Source organism: Trachemys scripta, chromosome 4 (genome assembly GCF_013100865.1).
Source record: "Trachemys scripta elegans isolate TJP31775 chromosome 4, CAS_Tse_1.0, whole genome shotgun sequence".
Taxonomy (NCBI): Eukaryota; Metazoa; Chordata; order Testudines; family Emydidae; genus Trachemys; species Trachemys scripta.
The window spans coordinates 87,019,482-87,042,888 of NC_048301.1; the positions used below are offsets into that span (position 1 = coordinate 87,019,482).

Below are 23,407 nucleotides of genomic sequence, written 5' to 3' on the forward strand. Positions count from 1 at the left end.
CTGTATCCGCAAAAAGAATAGAAGTATTTGTTACTCTTTTGATCTTGAAAAGTTTCCATAATACTAGAGATGCTTATAGAAAGTGATAAGTGTAAGTGTTGTTTTTCTTAAAGACTTCACAATACTTAGATGAATCACTGTAGTATCTGTGCTCCTGTATAACTTATTTAATATTTAAAGAATGCCTGGAAATTATTTCATTAAGGGGATCTTAGAAAAATAGAGGCAGCTGCTCCTTGATCATGAGTTATGGTTTTTACAATACATACTGAAAATATTGTGTGAAATCCTGGCCCCAATAAAGGTAACGGTGAAGCTCCTATGGACTTCAATGTGCCCTGGAGTTCACCCAATGTATTTATAGTATGTAATCTAAAAATATACCTTAGAGTGAATGCACAATGCACCAGATTAGAAATGGCCCTTGACAACGGCAAACCTGTAAATAGGGAGGTCAATGGATATCTCCAGTGTTCTACCCCAAACTGGCTCCAAGCAGACAGAGCCACCACAAAAAGAACCCCATTGAAATAAATGGGACTCCATATAGGCATAAGGGTCAGCATGCACATAGCAGGATTGGGGTTTTGGCTTTTATCTGCATCTATTGTTTTTTTGTCACCGTTTCCAGAATCATTAAGTTTAGAAGCTGCTAATTGATAATGATTTAAGAGCATAATGGCAGATGCATGTATTTATTCACAAACTGATGCAGATTGTATCTGTTCATGCAATGTATGTTTTGTTGATGGTGGTGCTTGTATATACTACATTGAGAACTTCCAGGTTCACACTTGGCCTGCTTGCCAGCTGCTTTTAAATTTTCTATTTATACACAACTTAGGTGTGCTCTTTTAATTCCTCTCCTTCTTTGTTGTTTAGTCCCCTCAAATACTTGTGTGAGCTTACCTTTTGTTCTCCAGGTCTGGTTTGTGATGTGAGGTTTAAATCAATCTTCCACATCACAAGCTCAAATCCAACTTAGTAAAAACCTATAAAATGACTTTAAAATATTTCAGTTAGCAACATAAGTCAGAGCCAGTGCATGTCACGGTCACAGGGTGACGGGCCTTTAAAGAGAGATGGGCCCAGCCTGTGACTAATCAACTGCCTCCCAGCTGAGGCTGTGAATCTAGGGGTCAGTTGGATAGCCTGGTCCTATAAAAGCTTGTGAAAGCTCAGTTGAGCTAGAGACCTGCAGGGAGCAGGTAGGTTCTTTCACCCACTATAGGAGCCTAGCCATTTGACTTGCAGGCAGATGGCCTGGGGAATGAGAACTTCAGGGATCAAATAGGCTATTGCAGGATTCCTGGGATCAGAGCAAGGACCTGGATGGCTCTGGCATGTGAGAGGTAAGGGGAAAGCCTTTTTTGGGAACTGCCATAGCAGTATTTTGCCTTCATTTTTGTTTAACCAATAAACTCAGGCCTGAGGCAAGGGCTTGAAACAGACTCTGATATAGGATGTCCTCCCTGGACTGGTGAGACAGGTAGTAGTGCCATGCCCATGTGAAATTCCAAAGAAACAGAGTTTTTACCAGTGGAATTGGGCAAACAATTACAACAATTATTCATTGAATAATTAGCAGCATTTGAAGAATATTGCAAAAACGATCAGATAAAGAATTTGACCAGCTTTTATTACCAAACTGTGAGCCATTCTCCTTCAAATGTGATAATAGCTGAATATTTTTAACATGAGTTTAAGCTTCAGCAGGAAGAGAATCACAGGCACCGATAATTCAATGATGGTCTGTTATCAGTAGCAGAAAATGCTCTACAAAGTTTATCAGTACATTTAATGCCTTGCTTTGGCCATTCTGAGTGTATAGCTGCCAGACATTTTCTATGTTTGCAACACAAAAAGATTACATTGATGGAATCTTACATTTATTTCAGCTAAAGTGATGGAGACCCTGGAAAACAACTTACTCAAGTTGTCTAATACAGAATACAGTGATTCATTTTTAGGTGAGTTTCTTTGTTATTTCAAGCGGCAGTTATTTTTAAAATTTGTTTTTCTCGTTTAACTCTCTTGGTCTAAACCTCCATTCTTGAAACTGAACTTCCAATTTTTGTGTGAAAAGGCAGACCTTGATAAATTAAAACAACATATAGGGATTATTTTCAAAATGTTGGTAGGCTTTTTTTGTTCATTAAAAATTCATGTATACATGTTGACAACTTCTGTTTGTAGTCGAAGTGCATTGACACTTCCTCCTTTCATTCACTCCAAAAGAGTATATTAATTATAATATCAGAGGGGTTTGGAGTTGGAAATAGATACCAAACTTGCAAAAATAAAATCTGCAAAATAACAGATTACATAAGAAATATTGACTCTGCAAGGAAACACAGACACACAGGATATATGAACATACATTTTTAATTTGTTTCATGGAAAACTTTGAAATATTTTCAGTAAGATGAGAGAGTTGCTGACAGGAGAGAATTGATTATATGGTTTCATGTAGATCTCAAAAGAATTAATAGAAATTCCATCAAGCTTTCTAGTCCTAATTTACCGCCTCTCTTCTGGTGTTTTAAATGGGCCTCTATTAATTTTTCCTTTGCCAATTTGGAAAGCACTTCCATGGAATTTCAAGAGAATAAGCAATAGAATGTAAGATGTAAATGTATAGATTTTTCCACACTCTTATCAGATACTTTTAAATATTGTGAAGATATTTTTCATACTCATGAAAATAACTTTTTTCTATCACTGTAATTTATAATATGATCTCTCAGAAGTTTACAATTTAAATTAGTTTCCTTGTTACTATTTCTTATTTTTCACATGCAATGTGTTTTAGGATGGCTCATGAATGCTGCAGGGACTTTTTTAAAGAAAAGAATTATACTTAAGTTCTAGAGAAAACACACACAAATTATTGCAGTTTTGCAAATATATATCAGAAAATTATTTTATTTGGGGCATATTTGTCCTAGTGATGAGGTCACTTAAATCTTTTTGAAGATCAAAGAATATCAGGGAGAAGTCACTCCTAGACCTGTTTCAAAAGAATCCTAGAATATTAGGGTTGGAAGGGACCTCAGGAGGTCATCTAGTCCAACCCACTGCTCAAAGCAGGACCAATTCCCAACTAAATCATCCCAGTCAGGGCTTTGTCAAGCCTGACCTTAAAGTAGGTATCTTATGTGCGCCTACAAAATGAGTGTACATGCACACACAAATAGTAACTGTGTAAAATTATACATTGATGTACACAACATAGGTAGTTGTGCATACACACATCTGAATTGCGTGCACATGCAATTATCTGTGAGCACAAGCATATGTATTTTGTGGATGTAGCTTAAGCAACTATTAAAACTTTTGGTCACACTCAATATGATGACTAAAAATAGCAGTTTCATACTCCCACAACGGATCAGTCTTCATGCACACTCCTGTTGTTTATTTTCAGTTAGAGGCATTTCTATAATTCTTATCAACCAAATATTTCAGCATTGATTTCTCTCATTGCCCTGAATATAGTATTTGGTAAGGTAGGTGGGCCTTTATGATTAAAAGGGGCAAGTGGCAATCAGAATGGGAGTGTTGGCTCATTAGTGTAGTTGCCTCCTTGGCAGTTTAGCAATCTGAATTGCTATTCCAAAATCATGACTCGGGCTGAAAAATTATGAGATTGGCTTAAAATTCATGATTTGATTTTGTTTTAATAGTATGCCCATGGGCTCTGCTGAGATCCTGGGACTTGGGTGCTTCTTGATTTTGGGGGGAAAATATATGGTGGCATTTCCACAATACCACCCACTTTATGGTATCAAAATAAGATGTCACTTACAGTGAACTGTGCTGATCTGAGACCCCCTCTGGCCTTTTATACATGAAGGATGAAATAGTTAACATGGCTGACATTTTTTATCACTGAGCATCTGATCTTAAACCTTACTGAGATGGATGAGACAGCCAGCATCCACTGGGGACCCACCTTGTCCTTGCCCATTCTGTGCCATTTAACTTCTGGATTGCTGTACTCTCCACTCAGTAACCAGCACCTGCTCAGCTTCTTCAGAAGTTGATTCTTATGGCTTGTCTATACATAATTTTGAAGTGCTTTTAGTATATTGATTTAAATGTACTGAAATATGCTATATCAATGTAAGCATCTTAATCCTAGAATAGCTGCATCCACCCTAGGGGAATTGCATGTGTTTCTAAATAGATATAGTTTAATTAGTACAAAAATTGTGTGCAGACCAGCCCTTAGTGGAAAGAATTAAGGGGCTTGGTTGCTGGGGATTAAGTTATTATTGTGATATTGCCCAGCGTCACAGGTGAGATGCTGCCTGTTCAGCACATGTGGTCAGCAGAACTGCTCACACACTCTGGACTAAAATGTGCCTTCAGTTACATTGGAGTAAATCCAGGATTACTCCATGGAATTGCTTTGGCTTTACAGCAATGTAACTGAGAGTAGAATGTTGTATTTGCTTTGTTCAAGCAAGAAGAAAGTGATATAAATGGAAAATAAAATCCAAAAATAAGCAGTGAAAACGATTTTAAAATAGAAATCAAGCTTTCGGGTTTGTTTACCAAAGGACACCAGATAAATCCAAAGTGTGACTAAAAATAAAAACTGAAGTTTTAAAATGCTGATTGCCTACTGATCTCTTTTAAGTCACCTATCATGAAGTAAGAATGCAGAGTCCATTTTTCCTTTTCATTCTGAACAACAGGAAGCAGAAGGATCTTGCTTTTAAAGTGTTGATCTCTAAACAAGTGAGGATGACAAAGCACTGTTAAATGCTTTAGTCAGTGCTAGTACATTTTGATGTAGCTTGCATAATATACTTGATTAATGGGATTCATTTCCTCAGTGAACCTCTTACAACTGCCCCATGAGAACACTAAAGATGGGGCTGAAATTAAGTGTGTGGGGTAAATTTTTAATTAGGCAGCAGAGTGTGGTAAATTTTTAATTAGGTAGCATCATAGCTGCTTTTTTTTAAAGATGTATCCTTCTATGTGGTGTTTTCTTTAGTTTGAGTGGTAGCTATGAACACGAGAGAAGAATTAAGGTTCTGATCCAAAGGTCACTTGGAGTCAATGGAAAGACTCCTATTGATTTCATTGGGCTTTGGATAAGGCCATAAATATGTTGCAGGTATAGGGAACCTTCTGGTTGGGGGTATCAAACCAGGTGCTTCGACACTGAGGGCACACTTATGCAGTACCTCATCTTTAGGACTCTGGTATTTTCCCTAATGCCTCACAGTCAGTATACAGAGTCTGAGGATCCTTATGTTAATGGGGGAGACAGGAGCTTTGCAGAGCATAAGCTTAGAGATCTGACTAACCTCTCCATTACTCATAGAGCTGTTAGTCTGACCTCAAACTTTAGCACTGTTTCTCCTCAATCTGCTACTCATTCATCTTATTGTTCCTGGCTTTTGATTATTCAGAGTCTCTGGGGCCTTTTCTAGCCTCCAGTGATTTCTTTCTGAAGGGGAGGACTCACAACTAAGGGGTCAGTACAGCAGTTAGCAAGTGTAAGGATTGTTACATTTTGCAAACTGGTCACAAATGCATAGGAAACTGATCAATGGTGAGGATTAAATCTGGGATCGTGTGCACTCAGAATACTGCCATCTTCCACTAGAGCAATAGGTGCAACTCATCTCTCTGTGAGCTGATAGTACCTCTGATGTCTGATGCTAAAGGAGACGTTCTCATATGAGCATTAAAGAAGTCTTTTGTGTGTGTGTGTGTGTGTGTGTGCGAACAATTTTGTGCACAATCTAAAAGAAATTGTAAAAAGTGAGGAAAGGAAGCATTCTCATTCCTGTAGTATTTATTTTCCATGTACTATAAGAATAAATAAATATTTTTTTTAAAAAATGCTGCATAATAAACAAAGTATAGGCAAAATTGAAAGTATAGATTTCCTCTAGAACAATTACATGAGAAACAGGGAAGTTGAAAGTTGCAAGAACACACTGATGTCATTCCATTACAAAACACTACTCCCGCACTAAACATTCTGGGATAGATTTTCAAAGCCATTCTAATGGGGCTTAGACTCAGAATGGGAATTGGGCACTTAACTAAAGTTTGTGCCTTTGACAATCAAATCCTCTGTGGATATTTGTTTGGGGAAAGAAGTATATGTTTAGCATTGCCTTCTAGTTACCTTCTGCCATCTTTTTTCCCCCCATAAAGACATGGTCCATAATGCCCTTTACTTTATATTGGGCTTGTTCCTCAGATGAATTTGATTGGTATATCTTTTCTGACTTCTTTAAGTGAACTCAAACACATCTTCGGTAGAGCTAACAGTGATTTACACCAGCCGAGGATCTGGCCCATCATCTTGTATCACAAAGCATTGTGCAAAGCAATGCAAAATTTAATTTAATGAAAATAAGCCATGTCCAGTGAGCTGAGCCAACTTAAATGTAGAAAGTCACATAAACAAGAAATGTTTTTAGTTCTAGAATCCTTAGAAATGTAGCCACACTAATCTGTTGATTGAGTCCTTCACAGTGTCGGCATATAATCAAGCATTATCAACAAGGAGTCTGGTGGCACTTTAAAGACTAACAGATTTATTTGGGCCTAAGCTTTTGATGCATCTGAAGAAGTGAGGTTTTTTACCCATGAAAGCTTAGGCCCAAATAAATCTGTTAGCCTTTAAGGTGCCACCGGACTCCTTGTTGTTTTTGTGGATACAGATTAACACGGCTACTCCCGATACTTGACAATCCAGCATTATATCATCTTTAGATTTCAGTCAAGATGTAGAAATGCTTGATAAAAAAGCATACTAATGCACAAGGGTGAAGTAAAATAATCAATCTGGGAGTTAATCAAGGAAGGGTTGTACATACATACAGTCCTATAAAGGAAATTGTTTTCAGTTTTAAAGATCACACAGCTGGATTCATTAATGGGAGTTAGGTAATTAAAGGGAAACTTTTTAAGAATTATTTTTCAGTTTAATTTTGAATCTGTGTTGGAATCTGCTCTTCTGGGGATTTCAACTAGGGACTTTTGGCTCCAAAGCAAGGATGCTGATAGTTGAAGTAATATTGAATTTCCATAAATAGTCACCCAAATATCCTCTTCCCAGCTTCTGTAGCATTTAGATAGCAGTAGTTATTACATAACATGTTTTGTACTTTCTAATGGGCTGATGCGAGCTGGCAAAATTAATGTTAATTAGCTTGTTTTAATAAGCTTCTTACCATTGCATTAAAAACTGCAGCACACATGAGTAAAGTTTAATTGTGTTATTTATGTCGCTGACAACAGAGTTTTGTGTTCATTCTGCTCTGTCCTCAATACTAAACCACTTCCACTCCTTCCCTTTATTCATATGCATTGCCTTCAGTTATAACCACTACAGGACAAATGCTCTCCTCCACTGCATGGTGTGGAGCAAAGAGAACTGAATAGGGTACACAGGCACCAAACCACACAGAAAAGGAAAAACAATAGCTTCATTGCATCGTCTGTGATTTATTCATAGATTCATAGATTCATAGATTATAGGACTGGAAGGGACCTCGAGAGGTCATCGAGTCCAGTCCCCTGCCCGCATGGCAGGACCAAATACTGTCTAGACCATCCCTGATAGACATTTATCTAACCTACTCTTAAATATCTCCAGAGACGGAGATATTTATTTCCTTGGGAGCTCCTCTGTGTTTGGGACTCTGTATTTTAGGGCATAAGGACAGTGGCAGGATTAGACCACTGCAGAGCAAGGAAATATTTGATACATGGCACACTTTGCTCACCAGTCAACTTCCCAGATGTACTGAACATTGGCATTAATGCTGCCTTCTTGTTTTTTTTCTCCTTTGAAAGATTTAATGTGCACTCTTTCAAAGATTGAGGGCCTTATTTATGATGGTTGATAGGTGCCTAGTGGGATTTTCAAAAGCACTTTGGCACCTAACCTGCTTAGGCATTAGTAGGATTTTCAAAAGCATCTATCTGCATCCTTTGGCACCTAAATACCTTCGTAAATCTAGCTCTGAGTCTCATTGCTTATTTTACCACTCTTACTTATCGTAAGTAGCACTGTAATCAATAACTACTCTATGGGTTGTCACTGGGACTAAGGCTTTGTCTACACTGGCACTTTCACCGTTTAAAACTTTTGTCACTCGGAGTGAAAAAAAAACACCCCCCTGAATGACAAAAGTTTTAGTGACAAAGTGCCAGTGGGGATAGCCCTTTGTCGGTGGGAGCCACGCTCCCGCAACAAAGCTACCACCCTTCATTGAGGATGTCTTTATTTTGTAACTGGGAGGCTTCTCTCCTGGCAATAAATAGCAGCCACACAGTGCACCTTACAAAGTTTTTGTAAGGGTTGCATAGTAGACCTAGCCTAAGATTTTGTGCAACATGAGTAAGAAATCTGCCACTTAATTTCATATATTTTGATACAGTTATAGCAGTACAAAAGCTGTGTGCCTGCTGAACTAAGTGAGTGAAAGATGCAATGGGACATTAAATTAGAAGCTATTTTATCACCCAGCAACATCACCATTTGCAGTACAGTTGGATAAATGCAGCACAAAAGTCTCTGAATTTGCTTCAGCTGTCCTCTTCTTCCCCCCGGCCCCCAGTTGTGACATTATTCTGTGGATTTTGAAGAGATCAAGTTTTATTCTCACGTGGAAAGCAAATGATCGTAAGTTCAAGCACTTGGAGCACATTTGAAACTCTCCATCCAGGTGTTTGTGCAAGTAGTGGTATATTTTATGGAACACTATTTGACAGCAGAGTGCCCTCAATAGAGCCTCCAAAAAAGGCAATTAAATGAGCCACACAAAGAATCTGACCTAACTTTTTTTGTAACTATGACCATATAGCTGCACACAGTTACTTTGTGTCAATGGAAATTAGAAGACCTATATATACAGTGCACTTGGTGTATTTTATTTGGGCTGGGAAATTATTTAACATCTCTCACTAGAGACTCAGACAAGTATCTGATTGCACTCTTCTCACCTAAGATCATGCTTGGGCGACACACCTTTACTTTTGTCAGTGGGATCAAAAGAAAATTGTAAACTCTGCACCCAATGTGTTTCTGGACAATAATCTACAGTAGACTAAATTTTTTTCCCAGAAAGATGACTTGGTCAAAGCTTTTGTCGTACAGAAAGAAAGATCCACACCCTTCTCAAATTCCTTAATCCTGTTAACCTTGTATGTCTACCTAAACTCTTACCTTCTCCCTGAGAGATTCAAACCCACATTGGTTTCTTTCAGACCCTCCTTGTGATGATATTTTTGACTGGGCCATTCTTACTCATGTTGTTGAGTAGTACTTTGCTCAGGCAAGTCCCATTAAAGTAATTTGAAATGGTGGTAGAAACAACCCTATAAGAATTAGGCTCATTTACTCAAGGAACAGAAATAATACAATGTGACAATTGAGACTAGTGACAACTAATAAACACAGCTCAAAGTTAGCATGCTGAGTATTAAATAGTGACAGAATTATTTGTAACCAATCTAGAGAATAAAAATCTCACCAAAAATGTTTTTAAATGAAAAGTAACCTTTAAGAAACAACAATCTACTTGTGAAAGTTCCTGATCAGGGAAAGAGGCAAAATTAATTTAATTCTTTAGTTACTACAAATTATTTGTTGAGCTCACCTCTAATAAGTTGAAAACAGAATTTGGTAATTAAGGTTGTAATATAATTGCATTCTTCATGATAAGACATCACAAAAGACCTAAGGTACAACCTTGATTGATAAATTCTCAATATTTAGATACTTTAAGAATATGTAATCTTTATGGAAGTTTATGTCAATTTCCTCATTACCAAATGAAATGGTGTGCCCTAATGAAAGGATTCAATCATTTATGCTTTTCTTTGTCTTTTGGTCTTTTGGAATTTGGGTCAATAGTCGGGAGCTATAGGCAGTTTCCGTAAACATCTGATTATCTCTTGTCTTGTATGCCAAGCTGTGGAAGATATTTTTTCCAGATGCAGTGACTTCCAGCTATTTGGCAAGCTGATCTCTGGCAGCTCTGTTTAGGGTTCTGAACTTGCCAGTAGCTCTGTCACATGATTAGGATGTTAATAGCTGCCATACTGTCCTGAGTGCAATGTTTGTGACATGCTTAGGACTGTGAGGACTTTGCTCAGGGGGGCGGGGGCAGGAAGACTGCAGACCTCTTCAGTATTTCTTGTAAGCTGTTAACCTTCTCTCTGTACATAAACTTGACTATTAATGATCTTGTTTATGATTTTGCCATAATTGTATTATGCTATCATGAATGAATCCTGTGTCCAAGTATTACGGATTGTGTTTATAAGAAACATCCATCTTTCTTGCATGCCATGCAATAGAATGGAGAATTGAATCTTAGAGAGAGACACTTTGGATTTTTAATCAGGTAACTTAGCATCATATCACTGATTTGATTGTCTTATTTGTTAATGACAACGCTATCTAGCCAAACATTTACATTGATAGTATATCAATGGCCTTGTGGATAAGACATTGGAATATAATTCAGAAAGTCTGTGTTCAGTTTCCATCTCTACCCCAGACTTCCTTTGTGAAGCTGGGTAACTTGCTTAAGGTATGTGTACATGGCATGCTCCTTTCAGCAGTATGTAGAGTACATACCCCCAACCCCCGCATAGGTATAAATAGCAATGTAGATGCTGAGACACTGCTTAGATGAGTAACAACATGCCTGAACCCTGTGGGTGCGTACTCTACATGTCTCTTTATTTGCCCATGCAGTGCCTCCCCCAACTACACTATTTTTAGCAGTGTAGTGTCTCACAGTTGCCTCCCCACTTCTGAACTCTTTCCCCATCACAGAGAGAGTCTCCAATAGCTCACCACTGCCTGCCCCCTGCCAGAACCTTTCATTCCCGGACGCAGCCTGCTTTTCATTGGGGCATGTAGCTACACGTACCCTACATGCTGCTGCCACTGGTGTGCAGAGTAGCTTTAGGGTTGAATTTACAAAAGCACCTAAATGATTTCAAGTCCCAATTTCAGAAGTGACTCGGGACATAGGAGCTGCTTGTCATTTCAAGTCAATGGGAGTTAGTCTCTTAAGTGCCTACATTTCTGGAGTTGCGATTTAGGATACTAAATCATTATTCAGGCACTTCTGAAATGTTAATGTCTCTGTGCCTGGATTCCCTATCTGTAAATGGGGATAATTATACTTTGTTAACTTGCATGGTTATTGTGAAGATAAGTAGATTAAAATTTGTGAACTGCTCAAATATTGTGGTGATGAGCACCATTGAAAACCTGATGAGGTAATTAATAATTCTGTATTCAGTGCAGAATATAGATGCTACTCTGTAAATATAGCATGGAGCTGATGCACCTTTAATGATGAGCTTTTTAAAAAGAAAGAAAAAAAAATACCCACTCAGTGAACACTGTCCCATGCTGTGCCCTGAATGAGGTAAGGGTCCTGCTGAAAAAATAAAGTGATTGTGTCATTAAAGACCGTATCATAATGCATATGCACAAAGAGACAGAATTCAGGTTGTATAGGCATCCATGAATCTCATATTTCCTAACTTTTGAATGTTTGACTTTGCAAACTTAATGTTTAACAGATTTTAATTAATATTGATATATTTGTCCAAATCTCCCAGGCTGCTGTTTCTTTTCTATTCAGTTTATTAACAAAACATGCATATTTTAGGACTGAACATTCCATTTAAACAAATGGCCTGCTAATTTCTTGACCAAGGGTCAAGTTATAATCTCAGTGGAATTCTCACCTAAGAACTATCGCAGGAGTTCTCTAACTTCATTGCACCACAACCCCCTTCTGATTATTTAAAATAAATAAAAAAATGATGACCCCAGGAGGTGGGACCGAAGCCTGAGTCCGCTCAAGCCCCACTGCCCCAGGTGGGCGGCAGGGGGCAAAGCCTGAGCCCCACTGCTCCGGGCAGGGGGGCTGAAGCTCAAGGGCTTCAGCCCCAGGCAGGGGGCCCACAACCTGAGTCCTGCCACCCAGGGATGAAGCCCTCGGCTTTGGCTTTGGCCCTGGTTAGTGGGGTTCAGACTTCAGCCCCGGACCCCAGCAAGTCTAAGCCAGCCCTGCTGAACTATAGGATCCAGCCTTAAATTTATAGATTGAAGTCACTGCAGAGTTAAGGATTGAGACTATCTAGTGAAGAGAAAATCCTTGAAGCACCCCACTACTTTATTTAATGGCAGTTTTAAAATTAAATTTCCTTGTCAATGTGCTATGTCTTGTTTAAAACAAAAACCATACAGGACTGTACATGATAATAGTCACAAGCTTTAGCAACATTATGTAAGATGTAAAAATGGGAGCAGCAATACGTCAATATTTTCTTATACAAGAGGTGCAGGGGTGGCTATTTTAGGCATTCTTAGAAGGCATTATTAGATGTGAAATGGCTCCCATAGCCATAGACTCATAAACTTTAAAGTCAGAAGGTACCATCATGATCATCTAGTCTGACCCCCTGCACATTGCAGGCTATAGAAGCTCACTCACCCACTCCTGTAATAGACCCCAACCTATGGCTGAGTTATTGGAAGTCCTCAAATCATGGTTTAAAGACTTCAAGTTACAGAGAATTCACCATTTACACTATTTTAAACCTGCAAGTGACCCATGCCCCATGTTGCAGAGGAAAATGAAACCCCCCGAGGGTGTCTGCCAATTTGACCCAGAGGAAAATTGCTTCCTGACTGAAAATACGGCAGTTAGTTAGACCCTGAGCATGTGGGCAAGACCCACCAGGCAGATACTACAGAGAATTCTTTCCCAGATAACGCCGAGCCCTCCCCATCTAGTGTCCCATTTCCTGCTATCCAGAAGACACATACTGTATTAACTTGGCCAAACCTTGTGGGGGGGAAAACATGTATCCAAATTTATATACTGAGTACTTTCAGGCATTACCAGACAAAGGATTCCTAGAATTTAAAAAGTCTGGTCAATCATTTTTAATCTCTTACATTCCTTCAGTGTGAATTTCACAATGATCTATTTAGATTTAGAGTTTGCTTATGCTCAAAGGCTAGATGCTTTCTATGTTGTGTAAGCACTGAAATCACTGGTCACATTTTTATGTGACTGAGGAGACAAAACAAAGCAACATACTAACCAGACTAAGTTTTTTGATCAATTCTGAAGGAGAAGTCTACCATCCTCTTGAGTGATGCCTGGAACTCCTTTAAATAGCTTTCACTGCTGAGTGTGGAATATGGGGCCAAGTGTATATCATGTGCTGGCCCATCTAGCAGGTATCGCATTCTGAAATACTAATAATCATTTATATATATATATATATATATATATATATATATATATATATATATATATATATATATANTATATATATATATATATATATATATATATATATATATATATATATATATATATATATAAAATACCTAATTTCATTAAAGGCAAATCTTTGAAACACCACTCTTATTTTATTTAGTTATTTATTTATTTTGCTTTCTTCATGTTGCTACCTTAATTTCCCAGGACTAGAAAAATTTAACTGGTACAATATAGAAGTTTTCCCTCAGCAATAGTATAATTTACAGATATTAATGATCATAACAGCTTATTTATCCACCTGCATGGCTACCATACTGCTTTTGGGACTTTAGAGTACTATATTCACACAATCAATCAAGGCTAATGAAGTTTTAAATAGAACTTGCTAAGTGACTTCTGTTCAAAAATGATTTAGCAATTAAAATAATCTCAATGTAATTTACATGGTTACTTAACAAAAACTTGTAACTTTTTATATTGGAAATAAAGATTTCTCACTAATTATGTTAATTGCTGAAAATAACATTACAATAACTGTCATTTTGTTCTTAATAGATGCCAATCTTGCAAACATACGTGCTCTTACTTTAAGCATATGAATAATCTCAAACTTCAAAGTAAAGTAAATTAAAGTTAAGTATTTGCACATGTGTTTCAAGGATCAAAACCTAAGCCTTTCTGCTTTCTTTTGGTCATATTCTGGAAAGTCACATGAACACCCCCAATAAGGGAGAATGGATGTGCTGTTTAAAGCAGTGATAATGGGTATTTTGTCTCTGAAGAGGCCTGAAGGAGCAGCCCACACATACCTTCAGGAGCCCAAAGAATCTATGTAGGGAAGAAATATGCTTAGGAGTCATTTCCAGAACAAATAATATGAACATAAATATAATAATCCTGTCCTCAGAACTCCGGTCCAAAATCCTGACTGAATTCAGTGGATTATTCCTGATTTATATGAATGAGATAACAGAATCTCTGTCTAAGACTCATTTGCTGAGTGCTTGCTGAGAGGCTACAAGTTTTGAAAGGATGCGCGGAACGAGAGCAGATACCCTCTACCATACACTTCTGTTGTGGACTATAAAAACTGTAGTAGGCAACTCTGTACAGCATGTGCCATTATCATCCAGATGTTGTTTGTGTGTTTCTTTTGTTTTGTCACTGTTTCTTACTGTAATGTGGAGTCCTTGTAGCACCTTAGAGACTAACACATTTATTTGGGCATAAGCATTTGTAGGCTAAAATCCACTTCATCAGCTGCATGGAGTGGAAAATACAGGTAGCCCACGAAAGCTTATGCCCAAATAAATGTGTTAGTCTCTAAGGTGCCACAAGGACTCCTCGTTGTTTTTGCTGATACGGACTAACATGGCTACCACTCTGAAACCTGTTACTGTAATGTTTCACCACTGAAGTTTTTTTGTTCTTTTTTTTTTTTTAAGAAGGGCCTTCACAGTTTGGCATTTGTTTTGGCAGTTTTGAATTGGACAGTCCAACAGGGAAGAAGTAGCATAAGTGCCTCAGTGGATAGATATTGAAATTGTTTTACCAACAAAATGTTACATTAAATTAGGGAATTGCAACTTGCCCTTCCCACTGCCACAAATGTAGTTTGAAATAATTTTGCCATTAAAATATTTTATTTCATCAAATGAAGTTTTCCTAGACCTTCTTTCAAATAATTCTTCTCTTGTCATGCCATACTGTAATGAAGTCTTAAGTGGACTCTCTACTCTTACGTTAAAGTAAAGAAAAAGTGTTAAATTATGCATGCTCAGTTGGTATATTTAAATGCATATGGGCAGATTCTCAGCTGGTGTCAAACTGCATAAGCAGATGGAACTATGCAACTGAGACTCTGATCCATTTGCTGCAATTCTGAATTAAAATAAATAAAAAATGAAAGCACATTAAAAATTGTCTTTAACAAGGAATGTAAACTCTGAGACATATGAGGGGAAACCTCTTTCACTGACATTATCCTGTCCCATGTTTGTCTCTAGAAATAGTGTCTCCTGTCCCACAGCTATTTTGAAAGAGGAGGAAGTTGTCTTGGAGGTGTGGTCTGAGGTTTGCAAAGAAGCCTATTCTGAAGTTCCTGGCTTTAAGCCAGATGCTCAAGTTCCATGAGCATGGTGGTCTAGAACCACGTACAAGGTGGGGAGAGAGCGTGAAGGAGCAGGCTGTTCTGATGGTCATTTCTTGAAGCTGCAGGCAAATAAAGTCTCTTTTTGCTTCCTAATCATTTTAGGATAGATGCTTCCAAAGAGAGTGTGAACCCATCTGGGACTGAGAGTTCCTTTTTGGATAGATTGAATTTAAAAAAAAAAAAAATCCCCAGACAATTAAACTTTTAAACCATAAATTCCAGGGATGTCTCTTCTTTGTTTGGCCTTTGGCAGTTCCAAATTTCAGTTTAATGTTTACTTGCTTTTGTATTTTATAGTCTAAATTGTGGTGGAGAAAGATGACAGAAGATAGGTGCTGGTATAAAGGGAAAAACATTAGGTTTCAAAGTTTTAAAATCAAAACCTACTGAAAATAGCTTTTTAAAATTTCACTATTATCTATGGTGACATTCTCTATTGGTAAAGTTGGATGCTGCTGTGATGGGAACTTTGAAGATCATGTTTGAACTGAAATGGACACTCCACTTAATGGAGCATGATGAAGAAAAATCATTAATAGAATGAGAGAAATTAATTTCCTATAAGAAGAAGAAAAAATACTGAATGGTAGAGAATACATCTCTCCATTAAAAATACATATTTGCAGAAAACTGGCATGAATAACAGTAATCTTGAATTGAATGTTTCAATTCATGTGACTAATCTTGAGTACCTTGTCAATGGTATCTGAAACCTCGGAATAAGAGTAGCTACTGTATTCTCTTCTGAGGGAACTTTGGACATGATTCAGTAACACACACTGAACATTTTTACATCAACCACTCAACCTCTGAAAAATTAATTTTTGATCAGAGACTCTGGCATGAAAAAATGATAATATTGGTTGAACTCATCTGCTTATGATTATACCCAATACATTACTTCATGATCTTTCAAATCAGCATATACTGTACAAGCACTGAATTGGGATAGCTTTTCTACTTGGTGTTTAGATGGGTGTACCTTAGTTTTTATACCTCTTTAGTGTAAAAAGTCTTAAGAATAATGTCACAAAAATATACAGATGCTCTTTTAAAATCCAGGATAGCATTCCCTGCCTTCCCCTCTGCTGTGCTCCACCTCTCCATTACCTTTTACAGAACACTATAGGTGATTTTAGGAGGTGGAGGGATGTACACCCCCCCACACCCACAAATTTTATATATATATATAAAACAATTACAGTCAAACCATATACAACCCTTTTTTTTTCTTTTCTATTAAAAGCCTGTTTAATTCTAAATTTTTTGATCTTTCTGGTGGCATGACTAAATGTTGCTGCTAAAGCCTTTCTTATATCTATATTTCAAATGAGATGATAGGGAATATCTTCATCTTTCAGAGAACATGTGATATATAAGAGGTGGTATCCTTGGTAAGCTAAAATGACTTAATACACAGTAGTAATGGTACATTCAGCAAAAGAGGTGAGACACTTCAGAACCTTAATTAAAAGTTATCACTTTTGCAAAACTTGTTGAAGTCCTGCAATTCACATAGGGTCTGATCCTGTAAAACCTCCTTCATGTGAGAAGCCTTTACTTATGCAAATAGTCCTTCTGGAGTTAATGGAACTATTAATGTGCAAGAGTTGGAGGATCATGCTGTCTTTTTTTTCTTTTCTGTGTTTCACAGCCTCTATTCCATGAATTTCATCTTGTGAGGTGCTTAACGATTTCATTTGCCATCAACTTCAGTTGAAGGTGCTCAGCACCTCCCAGGATTGAGCTCTGTCTGCACTGTTTCAGAATCCTAAACGTTACAACTCTTTCCCAAACCCTCAGTGACTTGTTGATTCATTCCCTTTGTCCATCTTTTAACAATATTCTTACCACTATTCATTTTTTGTTGCTCTTTATTATTATTTGTCTCTTCTAAATACTATCTTTCCTCGTGGTTTGAGATGTCTTCTCTGTCTTGAAATGGGTTTTATTATGATCTATTGGCTACTACTTGTTTGGATTTTGTTCATATAAAGTTATTAGAGTTACACTATTACCTGGAACGCTGGATCAGGTTCTATATAAATAGAAAGGACATAATGTTATATTTGCATAGTAAAAATCACAGAGAAATCTGGAGTATTGTGGTCTTAACAATCAAGTGGCACGTTCATCTGACTTTAACAAATGATTACTACAGATCTATTTTAGTTTATAGCAGGATCTGAGTTACTGGGTGCTCATTATGTGTAATGTTAATAATTAAATTAACAAATAAACAATTATCCATGAAACTCCTAATTTAATAATGTATCTCAATGTTTATAGGCTGCATAAAAATAATCCTGGTTATTTCTTTTTTCTGTAAGATTTACTATGTGGAATTCAAGTGCTCACGTATACAAATACCATACTACGGCAGCTGTGATTCTAAGCAAACAAAATTCAAGGTTATCATTCCCACAGCATCCATTACTTGTTATTGGGTGCATATTTAAGGTTTAGAATTACTGGGTTAAATGCTGTTCCCAGTTACTCTGAATTTTCACAAGTTGATGTGAAAGCTGAAATGAGAACTTGGCTCACTGTATGTAGTAGTAACTTGGTCTTAGAATATGTCTATATATCTGCAATATGGCTGAATTGCAATTGCCATAGGAACAATTTCTTTCTTCCCCTTTTCTTTTAAAAATAAATTCACAAAAGTAAAGCATCTCCTAACATATATGCATATAACAATGTCATTGATGTGGTGGGGAAAGTAATTTTTATCCATTTTAATATCCTTACTTTCTAGGTACTGAAGTACTCTGTATACGTCACAAATATTTAATACTTCTCACAAATCCCTTGATGAAGTAGGGAAGGGTTAGCACAATTTTAGAGGTGGGGAACTGAAGCACAGAGATTAAGTAACTTGTCCAAGGTTACACAAGGAGTCTGTGGTAAAACCAGTTACTAAACAAAAGTCTCCTGAATCTCAGTTCAATGGCTTAATCACAAAACTGTCCTTCTGCCCACTTGTAACATTCAAACTGGATGGGCAACATGCACTGGAGTTGTCCCAAATATATCTTTACAATTTAAATTGGAGGTAACCAGAAAAGCCCTAGAAAAAGACTGTCAGAATTGTTGTCCTTCTCCCTTCCCTCCTTTGGATACACTTATGAAAGAAAGGTACAGTGATATTTATATTTTAGCTCTTTAGGGCAAGGACCATCTTTTGCTCTGTGTTTTTACAGTGCCTACCACAATGGGTTCCTGATGTTGGCTGGGGTGCTACCATAATACAAGTGATAACAATAATCAACACTTAAGTAGTGCTTTACATGTTTCAACTGTTGTACAGACCTTAACCCTCACGATATCTCTGTGGGTTACTTACAATAAGCATGCTCCCTGTTTTAATGATTGGGTGTGCGGAAGCAGAAATGCATCTTGCCCAAGGCCACTTAGCAAAACCACTGGTATAGCTAATATTAGAACTCAAGCTCTGACTCCCATCTTTCATTTAATTCCTCTAGCAAGCCACTCAGGGTGGTACGAGGTAGCAGGAGACCTGCAAGGGACGAAGGCTTGTCAGGCTGGGGAGTGGGCCCTGAGTTCTCCAAAGCTATCTTATGTTTATGAAGAAATTTGAGTACTGGATAATCACAATCGGTATACACTTAGAGCCAGATCTATGAAGTGCTGAGCACCTCCTGCAACATGCCAAATATCTTCAGTTCCCATTGACTACAGCTGAGGGAGCTAAATAGCTCCTAAAATTAAAATAAGGAAAATAGCATATTATACTTCTTTTACAGATGGTGGAAAGAGGCACAGAGTGTTAACATGTGTTGCCCAATGTCACACAGCAGGCCTATGGCAGAACTGGGAATAGAATCTTCTGACTTTCATGAGACCACATTGTATGTGGGTTGCACACCAAATTGGAAGTGTCAAGTCCAAACTTTGTAGTGTTATATAAAAGCACAAAAGCCTCTGAACGTGACTGTTTTTTTTTTTTTTAACTGAAAACATCATGCTTTTTCACTCTGATAACTCCAGTGCTGCAGAACAGATTTTATGTAAACTCTAATAAACCAAAAAGCTTCACATCTAAACTGAGACCAAGCATGATAAAATTTCAGATCAAAAGTTTGTTTGTAGGGAAGGGGGGAATATTATAAGCCACAAATGAGGGTGCTAAAAGAGAATGTTCTTATCTCAACTACATCTATAAGAGTACGACAAGTATGTCTCCATTATAATCTCAAATGAGTCTATCTGTTTTGTTTTGTTTTCCCTGAGATATAGGAAAAGACAAAGACACATATACAGATGATTCAGAACATGGGAATTATGATTCTCGCACAGATCAGTCACTGCTTATTCAAAACACAGTTACCAGACAGAAACCAGAACCTCGGATTAAGTCATCTTTGAAGGTAATGGACCACAGTACTCATTAAATTATATGAATTGTCGTAATGTGGTTAAATTCTGAAAAATATAGTCAGTTTACCTTAAGGGAATGATTGTTACAGCTGGATTTAAAAATAAATAAATATGGGGTTCTCCATAGAATTAAGGGCAACATTGGGATATGAAACAATAAAGCCTCAAGTAAGCAATACAAATAAGGCCAGAAGTGCTCTCAAGATTTCAGAGCATGAAATCCCCAACAGATGTAGTGCAAGAATGTCTCAGAGAATTAGATTCAGGCATCCCCACAGAAAGAGAAGTAAAAGACTTCAATATTATGATGAGCATGATCTACAATAACATTAGCAAGAGTTCCCTATAGAAATAAGGGCAACACCAAAAATAAAGACAACAATTATACTGAAAGGACTAAGATTGTGTCTTTGTGACTCATAAAAATAAGAGCCAGGAATCTTCTAAAATTTTAAAGGCTGGAATAATGTGTAGGATTAAGGGCATATGAACCACAATGTCAGTTGTGTGCATCCCAATGAATTAGTAGTAGGTGTGTTCAGAAGCTTAATTGCAGTAAATTTAAAAGTCAAGTGATCTAGAAAAATAAGCAGAAAAAAAAATCCTACTCCAAATATCAGTTTCAGGAAATCACAGCTAATGGAAGGCAAAATTATTCCAAATATAGGTGAGTAACATGAAGGGACCTGTGTGACACACAGGCACAAAAACACTTAAAAAAATCGATCATGATCAAGAATATGAACCGAGTAAAAACTGTCATTTCATCCTGTTTAGCAAATTGAATTTCACTAAGGCTTGTGTACATGGGGACACTCAGGAAAGTAAACTCACACTTTAGTTAATTCAGATTAAATGTGGATTAGTGAAACTGCATTAAATCCCTGTGTGGACTCTCTCAGAATTCGGTGCCCTTAATTTGGTTTAGCTTAATTCACAAATTAATTCATGAACCAAATTAAGGCCACTTTATTTTAAGCAGGCACACACCTGTTACACAAACCTGCATCTAGTGGGACTGAACACAGGTATTTTTTCCTACATGTTAGCACCAGGTTTTATCAGCATTATGCCATTTCAGAAAGCTGATTCCCATTGTGGTTTTGGCAGCCTGTTAACTGAGAATTACATATGTGCTAGGGAAAGAATCTTGTAATTACTGGAAAAACTCATGCTCTAGATCACACTATTGTCATTACCGTAGTTCTGCAGGAATCTGCATCACAGATGGCCAACAGTTTGTATGATCTGTGAGGTTTTCCTGCTGTGGTACCTTACACATCATGGGATGCTTTTCACATAAGGTGGTGAGATAAGAAATTAATTAAAAACTGGAGTCATTTCCTTTTCTTTCTCTTGTTTGTGTTACTCTCTTTGATCAAATTCTGTTCTCTGAAACGTGCGTGTAACCTGCATCCATTTCAGTGGAAACTGCACTAGAGGATAGAACGTGGCCCTTCGTATTGTCTTAATGGGAGGGAGGGTGAAGAGAGAGGTTGAATAAGGACTTTTATTGTAAGAAATTTAAAAAAATAGAATTAAAGATCAAATATACACCAGCATATTAGCCTATGTTGGTGTGCTAAAAAGAAATGATTTATTCCAAGATCAATGTCTCAAACCATTATGAAATACAGCGATGCTAACTGTTCAGTCTGTGACACAGCACTTCACAATGACTTATTGGGAGATGTGTATTGTGTTGGTGTATGGCGGTTTGGGTAATATTTTTCTGTACACATCAAGAATACTGAAAGCTTCTCTAAGGCAAGGGGAGGTGCTGTCAAATCAGGATGAGAATAAATGAGTATTGCACATATGACCTTCACAGGTGCTAAGAGCCACAGCAGCCTCCTGACAAAATCTCCAGTTTCCCCCATGACAATTTTTGCAAAGCAATTGTGTTTTCAATCTGCAGCACACAATTCTGCAGTACATTGAAAATTAAGTATTTAGGGGCAGCATGAAAGAACTTGAATGTAATAACACGGGGGATACATTTATTTTAAAATTTTATTTTCCCTTGTTTTCTCATGTCACAGAATGGAAGGTTTACACATATAAGGGCCATGGTAAAGAAAATGCAAAAAGAGCCATGTATTAATCCAAAAGTCAAATTTTTAGGGGCTGAAACTCTTGGTGTTGATAAGTGTAAGGAATAGGAACAACATGTAGTGAATTAAGATGAAAGGAATGGGACTGAGACATTTAGTAGAGAGTGAGTCTTTTTAAGGAACCAAACTTCTGCCAAAGTGCAGAGATGCATGTGCAAAATGAATGGAATGGATTGGTCAAAATGAATAATATTGCAACTATGAAAAGGAGAAGACCACCAACGGCTGTAATAGTAAGATACTCAGTATTACAAGAATGTCAGCCCTGCTGAATTTTGAATGTGTTAAAAGAATAAGTTTAAAGTTCATGAATTTAAAAAACTATTGAAATGGAAAAAGCTTTAACAGGTAGACAGAAAAGGGATGTGGAACTGGGCATTGTTGTAAAAGGAGCTACAATTATGGCAAACCAGATGTATATTGCACAGTATATTGTATAAAAAGTATATTGTACTTAAAGGGCTTGACTTTCAAAGATGTTGCAAAATTTATGTGTCTGCATATGGAATTGCGCACACTAGTTTGAAAAGATCAAACAAACAGGGGAATGTAATAAAGTCCCCAGCAATGCATCTCAATATAGTCTTACCTTGTCTGAAAGTAAGGAGAGGAGAAGTGAAACTCATCTGATTGGAGGGAAGTAAGGGGAAACAACTAAACTTACAAGAAAAGTAGAAAAGGAAGCTGAGCATGGTAGAAGTGTAGTATGACATCTGTAGAAATGAAACATTATTTACTTGTATTTTCCACTCCTCTGATTACTTTCTTTCTGGTCTTACTATTTTATTCCATCCCCTTTTTAAGTCAGACTAGTTTATTTTTACTTGTCCTATTCCAAGTGATCCTCGGTGTGACAGCGTACCCCATAAGGCTTTATGGGGAGGGGGTGCTTATAAATGTATGTATGACATAACTGGAATATGTTTTGTGCTGCCTGTGCCATGTAACATATCTCCGCAAGGGTTATGATCTACTATATCTATTCATCCTATTTGTACGTATATATCATTTTCTACTCGAGGTTAAGAATATGGGCTGTATGCTTGCCTGATTTCTAAGTAAGCTTTGTGAGGTATTTGGTCAGCTTCTTTAGGAAGGAATGCGCCAGGTTAAGTACCTGATCAGGAGACACTTAGGGAACAATGCATCTTGGAATGCTCCAATCCACATGAGAAGTCTTCCTGGAGACATGCAAGATGCCATGTGGACAATGGCGTCGGCCTGCAAAGACTGAGTCATGCAGGGGCATGTGACTTGCCCAGGTGACTCCAAAACTCCATCTTGGAGCTGGGCTTTGCATAGGAGGGAGGAGGGGGGTCTCCACCCACAAGAGAGAGTCTACTTAAACCTGTGGGAGACCCCTCCAGGTTGTCTTCAGCTGGCTAAAGAAGGAGCCTCTCCACCCCCCCCCCCCCCCCCCCCCCCCC

The 23,407-nt window shown here is 37.6% G+C and overlaps 1 protein-coding gene across 1 annotated transcript in view; it reads left to right on the plus strand.

The window, feature by feature from the left end:
• ANO3 (anoctamin 3) overlaps positions 1-23,407 on the plus strand; it is a 363,106-nt gene that overhangs the window by 224,420 nt on the left and 115,279 nt on the right. The window contains exons 3-4 of the mRNA XM_034768757.1: positions 1,899-1,970; positions 19,726-19,856. Of these exons, the coding sequence (XP_034624648.1) occupies positions 1,899-1,970; positions 19,726-19,856 (203 nt within the window). The remainder of the gene's footprint in view (positions 1-1,898; positions 1,971-19,725; positions 19,857-23,407) is intronic.